This window comes from Chiloscyllium plagiosum, unplaced genomic scaffold, assembly GCF_037043375.1.
Source record: "Chiloscyllium plagiosum isolate Xiang-an unplaced genomic scaffold, Cpla_swu_hap1 HiC_scaffold_18, whole genome shotgun sequence".
In the NCBI taxonomy this organism is placed as follows: Eukaryota; Metazoa; Chordata; class Chondrichthyes; order Orectolobiformes; family Hemiscylliidae; genus Chiloscyllium; species Chiloscyllium plagiosum.
The window spans coordinates 35,400,775-35,407,658 of NW_028270156.1; the positions used below are offsets into that span (position 1 = coordinate 35,400,775).

The 6,884-nt window shown below is 42.1% G+C and overlaps 1 protein-coding gene across 1 annotated transcript; it reads right to left on the bottom strand.

The window, feature by feature from the left end:
* Nucleotides 1-1,278: 1,278 nt before the first annotated feature.
* Nucleotides 1,279-3,026, bottom strand: LOC122558045 (dispanin subfamily A member 2b-like). The gene is made up of 2 exons (XM_043706374.2): nt 2,859-3,026; nt 1,279-1,612 (listed from the first exon to the last, which is right to left on the bottom strand). Exons 1-2 carry the CDS (start codon nt 2,988-2,990, stop codon nt 1,460-1,462), a joined length of 285 nt encoding a protein of 94 aa, XP_043562309.1. The 5' UTR covers nt 2,991-3,026; the 3' UTR covers nt 1,279-1,459.
* Nucleotides 3,027-6,884: the final 3,858 nt, after the last annotated feature.

Consider the following 6,884-nt stretch of genomic DNA (forward strand, 5'->3'; position numbering starts at 1 on the left):
TAGCAATTTGGAAACAGAACTGGCTGGAAGGTAGAAGGTGGTGGAGGATTGTTTTTCAGACTGGAGGCCTGTGACCAGTGGAGTGCCACAAGGATTGGTGCTGGGTCCACCACTTTTCATCATTTATGTGAATGATTTGGATATGAGCATAGGCAGTATAGTTAGTAAGTTTGAAGATGACACCAAAATTAGACAGCAAAGAAGGTTACCTCAGAGTACAACAGGATCTTGATCAGATGGGCCAATGGGCTGAGGAATGACAGATGGAGTTTAATTTACATAAATATGAGGTGCTGCGTTTTGGAAAAGCAAATCAGAGCAGGACTTATACACTTAATGATAATGACCTAGAGAGTGTTGCTGAACAAAAACACCTTGAAGTGCAGGTTCATATTTCTTTGAAAATAAAGTTGCAGGTAGATAGGGTAGTGAAGAAGGTATTGGTATGCTTTCCTTTATTGGTCAGAGTATTGAGTACAGGCATTCTGGTCTCCTTCCTATCGGAAGGATGTTGTGAAACTTGAAAGGGTTCAGAAAAGATTTACAAGGATAATGCCAGGGTTGGAGGAGTTGAACTATAGGGAGAGGTTGAATAGGCTGTGTCTGTTTTCACTGGAGCATCAGAGGCTGAGGGGTGACCTTATAGAGGTTTATAAAATCATGAGGGGCATGGATAGGATAAATAGACAAAGTCTTTTCCCTGGGGTGAGGGAGTCTAGAACTAGAGAGCATAGGTTTAGGGTGAGAGGGGAAAGATATAAAAGTAACCTGAGGGGCAATGTTTTCACTCAGAGGGTGGTACTTATATGGAATGGGCTGACAGAGGAAGTGGTGGAGGCTGGTACAATTGCAGCATTCAAAAGCATCTGGATGGTTGGAGGCTGAGACATTAAATGTCTTCAAGGCAGAGATTATTAGGATTGATTGATTGATTCAACGCAGAATTCTTGATCTCCCAAGGAATTAAGGGTTCCAGGGAGAGTGTGGGTAAGTGGAGTTGAAATGCCCACCGGCCATGATTGAATGGCAGAGTGGACTCAATGGGCCGAATGACCTTACTTCTACTCCTATGTCTTATGGGTATATGAATAGGAAGGATTTAGAGGGATATAGGCCAAGTTCTGGCAAATGGGACTAGATTAGGTTAGGATATCTGGTGGGCATGGACAAGTTGGATCGAAAGGTCTGTATCTGTGCTGTACATCTCTATGACTCTATGTGTTTGTATTTGAATCCAGGAAAGTTGCCATTAAACTGAAAGTTCCCAAATTTGTCATCAATTGCTTTATTACTCCAACCAGAGTCACCATGGTCAAGCTTTAAAGAAACTAATACACATTAGGGAGGAGCTCTATGAGGATGCTGTCTTGGTGCTGAGAAGAGTTCTGTCAGAAAAGCATTCCCGCCATCAGTAGGGAGGCTGTCTTCACTTGCCACCCGGATCGGAATCACTCTGGGCTCATTTAATCTGAAACATGCCAGCGCCTGCCATCGCAATGAAGGCGATGAAGACCAGGCTGCTCAGCACAGCGGCTACAATGTTCAATATTCGGGCTTTGCGGGCATACGACCGAGCTTGGTCGAAATCACCGTCCATTTTCCGATCTCTGCACTAAAAAAAAATACAACGTGTTAAAAAACCAGAGGGGGATAAAGCTGTCCCCGACATACTGCAGGTGCCTTGTATCGAATGGCCGAGGATTTGTTACAGTGGGCACACACTGAGCCCGAGAAATGTTACAGTCTCCAGTCACCCCAAGGCACTGGCAGCCTCCTGCATCCTTTCTCCAATTCACATGGGCTGGGCTCGGTTCCTCCTTGTAGCCGCATGCATTAATCGTCTACCACCTTCATCAAGTCACAAACATCTCCGAATACCTTCAACGACGTAAACGTGAGGGAGAGGGAAATAGAAACAAATACAGACGCACACACACAGACACAACACACAGATACAGCACATACACACAGGCACAACACACAGACACAGATACAGCACATACACACAGACACAACACACACAATACACACACACACACAACACACACAGACACAGATACAGCACATACACACAGACACAACACACACAGACACAACACACACAGACACAGATACAGCACATACACACAGGCACAACACACAGACACAAATACAGCACATACACACAGGCACAACACACACAATACACACACACACACAACACACAGACACAGATACAGCACATACACACAGACACAACACACACAGACGCAACACACGCACACAGACACAAGCAGAGGAATGGTACGAGAGACAGTGTTAGAGAGGGGAAAAACACATAAATTGTATAGTTTCCATTCCAGTTTAACCTTTGAGGTGGGAAAGGCTTCAGAGACACAGGGTGTCATTGACAGGGAGACAGGTCCATCTCTCCTCCCTGTTAAAATTGGCCAGTTTCTGATATTTTATGCTGCACAATGACAGGTCAGTTCTGGGGCTCTCACCCCCCCCCCCCCCCCCCCCATACACCCGCCTGCGACTCCCACTTTATTTATGAAGCTATATTGAGCCACGCTCGGAGCTGACTCAGATTTTCCCTTCTATCGCCTGGGATCAGTGGGGTCTGGAGCCGGGACCGTCCTTTCGAATGTCACTGCAGCACAGAAATAAAAAAACTCCAGGGACCCTGCCCCGAAATCCCCCGGGATTCGGCCTCAGGAATCGCCCCTGGGGTTCCTCTCTTCATCCCCCCAAACTCTGACCCAGTCCCCCTGTCCAATCCCCAGGGTCACTGCCTCCTTCCCCAGGGTCTCTGCTCGGGATCCCGTTCAGCCAGCATCTCCCCTCCCCATGACTTTGCCCTCGACTCCCGCACTCACTTTGACCGAGAAGAGCACCGCCAGTAGACCCAAGCAGAAGAAATTCATGTAGGAGAGGTTGAAGAGGGACCAGACTAGGTAGTCCCGGATCGGAATAGCATCGGAACTCGTGCTGCTGGAATCTTTCGCCATCAGTTTGGCAATGTAACCTCAGCTGGGGCAGTGAGGATTGAGACACCAGTGGTTGAGCTTCGGTAGTGATAGGTAGAGGGCGAGATATCAGCATTGTCCCGAGCATTCTGGAGGGACAAGGCTATCCTCAGCTTGTGTCAATGGGATGTAGTGTGTGTCACTGGGATGTATTATACTAAATGCAGGGTGTGTAGCACTATACTTATGATTTGGACGTGCCAGTGTTGGACTGGGTGGACAAGGTTAAAAATCACACAACACCAGGTTATAGTCCAACAAGTTTATTTCAAAGCACTAGTGGAGCCCTGCTCCTTCCTTCATCAGGTGGTTGTGAACCAGGATCATAAGATGCAGAATTTATAGCAAAAGATCACAGTGTCATGGAGCCGAAATGATACATTGAACAAACCTAGATTAAATCTTTCATCTTTCAGAATGGGTTTGCTAGTTTCAGCTCTTTAATATGTAAATCCCAGAATTTCTTTTAAATCACATTCTCAAATAACTTCAGGTTTTCTAACAAAAGCTGCCATCTCAGCTCAGGCAATGCATTAATGGTGTGAGGTTAAAGTCTGCCTATGTCCCAATCTTGAGTCAGACTGGTTCAATTTCTAAAGTGGAATTTACAAGATATTACATGGATTAATTGCCTGTAGGTTATGCATTTTAGTACTAAACTCATTGTGTGAGACTGGAGTGTGTAATACAGCATGCAGAGTGTAATGCTGGGATGTATAATACTGTATGCAGTATATGATATGGGATGTATAGTACTGTACTCAGTGTGTAACACTGGAACATTAGCACTGTACTCTGAGACTGTGCAAATCAGGGATGGATAATTCTCTGACAGGGTGTAATTTTGCCAAGTGTACTTTTTAAATCATTTTTAAAACAAGTTACCTCATAAAACAACTCAATTCATTGGTCAATTAATGGTTGTGACTAAGAAATCCTTGCTGGCTTTCCCTAGTTAATCTATTCTTGTGTAAGTGATTATTAATTTTGTTTTGAGATTACTGTCTCTGACTCTTTCCCAGGTCAAAGGTTAAAGTGTGATGCAAGCTGTGCAATTCATATATTTAATATTATTTACTGTAAGGTTGAATTTCTGGTTTTTGAGTTAGTAACTGGTGGGTATTCTGTGTGGAAGCTGAAAATGTGTTACTGGAAAAGCGCAGCAGGTCAGGCAGCATCCAAGGAGCAGGAGAATCGACGTTTCGGGCATGAGCTCTTCTTCCGGAATCAGGGTATTCTGTGTGTCTGAAGTTAATACTCACTTGGAATTATTTCTGTAATCGTGCTGATTTATTGAAAAATATATTTGTGGATTGGTTTTAAAGTGATTGAGTTGTATATATCACTAAAGAACTTTCATTTATTTTAGATTTGTTTTTGTGACTCAGCACAGCAGTTAGTGAGACATGAAAGCTTGTTAGAGACTTCTGAAAGTTTTTTTTCAAGCTCAGACAGGGAGACTTTTGGGTCACAGTCCTTTACGTTGAGTGAAGTTCTTAGAATAGGATTGCTGTATAAATCCCATGCTGTGAAGTTGAAATGCCCATCAGCCATGTTTGAATGGCGGAGTGGACTCGATGGGCCGAGTGGCCTTACTTCCGCTCCTATGTCTTATGGTCTTTTAAGGAAAAGGATAGGTAGTGAACTAAATTGTCATAGATGAGGAATTTGTGATAGTCAAAGACCAGAAGTGTTTGAATAAAACTCTGAAGAGATTACTTAAACCATAGTACATTGAATATGATAGCTCCAGAAAGAAGCTATCTAAACATTATATTAGAAGTGACTTAATCCTATCAAAATGATAGATACAGGTATCCTGTTATGAATGTTGTATGAGTAGTCTTTTGAGTACTGTATTAGAATGCGTTGTTGGGTAGTATGCAAAAGCCATTTTTTAAAAAATTGAATTTAGAAAAGGGTATTTTTGGATAAAGAGGTTATACTTTTACGGTGTGTTTGAAAGTTTTGAAATAATATTGTAAGTACATTGTTTAGTTTATTCTATTTTATTTTCATTTCTTTTGTTCAGAAACCTCTGCTTTACCATTAAAACAAAACCTTAAGTACCTTTTGCTCGTGTTTCAGTGTAACATCACTTTGTTAAAATGAAAACAAGTCAATTATAAGCTATTGAACCAGGTTTCTGTCTGGAATATGAATTGGCCAATTGTATTATTAACTGGAATCAAAGCACTGGCCGATAGCTTCTATGTTTACCCCCTTGCACTCTTTTTTGAAGAATGGTCTAATATCTGCAGTTCTCCAGTCCTCTGGCACTACCTCTGCATAAATTGAATCTGCAATTTCTGTCCTTACTTCCCTCAACATTCTCAGATGCATCCCATCCGATCCTGGTGATTTATCAATGTTAAGTACTGCAGACATTACTAATATCTCCTCTTTGTTAAGTTTTAGCCCATGCAGTGTCCAGACTACTTCTGCTCATGATGACTTTCTTTGTCTCCTCAACCATGGTAAAGAAAAATACAACATACTTATACCGCAACTGTGCCCTCTATCTTTATTTTACTCTCTAAATTTATCAAAGATGCTCTGATTTTCTTTTTCCTGTCTTTATCCCTTGTCAAATTTTACCTTGAATGTATTCAAACCATCTCTTTTTAAATGCATCAAATCATTTAAATGCGTCAAATTGTTTCACCTGCCTCTCTTTGATTCCAACATAACTGGTACAGATTTAGCTCATCACACTGAAATAGATCCTGTTCCAAGTTTGTATTTTTACCTTAACCTTCCATAGTTAGCCTCAATTCTGATGATGCTATGATCATTATTTTCTCAACATTCCCTGCCTATCAGTTGACCAAATGGAACCAATTAATCCCAACAACCAACTGTTGTCGCATTACTGCTTTAAGAGCTGAATTTGCTCATGAGTTAAAGATCCAGATCACACCACATAACCAGAAGCCATGAGGACACTAAGCACAGCACACTAGACTAAGGGTATGTATATAATTTGCTGAAAATGTGTTGCTGGAAAAGCGCAGCAGGTCAGGCAGCATCCAGGGAACAGGAGAATCAACGTTTCGGGCATAAGCCCTTCTTCAGGAAAGGTTCCTGAAGAAGGGCTTATGCCCGAAACGTCGATTCTCCTGTTCCCTGGATGCTGCCTGACCTGCTGTGCTTTTCCAGCAACACATTTTCAGCTCTGATCTCCAGCATCTGCAGACCTCACTTTCTCCTATGTATATAATTTGCTTTACAATTGCAAGCTCTCAGGTGAAAGTGAGGACTGCAGATGCTGGAAATCAGAGTCAGAAAGTATGGTGCTCAAAGTTATCACTCAGCCTGTTAAGTAAGCCTGTTATTGGTTTTTAGGTAAATTGAATTCATGCTACTTCCCAATCCAGTTTGAGAGTGGTAATTCGGTGTTAAGGATGACAAGAATACAACATGGTTATTAGTGGTGTTTCATGATGATGGATTTCGACCCTGAGATACTATGGACATTTTCAATTTTTAATTCCAAAATGCTACTTTTTGGAGGAGGATTACTACAGACAAAAAAAAAGGACTGCTCATGGACTGTGACAATATATACTGTCAGAGTAACTTCAAACAGAGGCGGAGATGTAATGAGAAGAGACTGTGAATGAGCTATCTGCTCTTTCTCAGAAGGAAGTCACTTCTTGCAGATTTTTTTATGTTTTGCCATTCCAGGAATATACAAAATGGGTCAAAAACCAACTGCAGTATTGGTCTGTGATAATGGAAGAAATTGTGCTTGTCAAAGAAGTTGTGCTAGTAAACTGAGGTATCACATAAACTAGTCCGGGATTGAGTCTTAGCATGCTGTGACAGTCAAAGAATCACCCCCTAGTCACCCCTGCACTGCAGGTAAAATGACCT

What these genes read in the sequence shown, in the direction of transcription:
- LOC122558045 (XM_043706374.2), bottom strand. Translation starts at nt 2,990, where the DNA reads ATGGCGAAAGATTCCAGCAGCACGAGTTCCGATGCTATTCCGATCCGG. An exon ending in CGGTGCTCTTCTCGGTCAAA is followed by an intron (nt 1,613 to 2,858) that starts GTGAGTGCGGGA and finishes ATTTTTTTTTAG; the next exon opens with TGCAGAGATCGGAAAATGGA.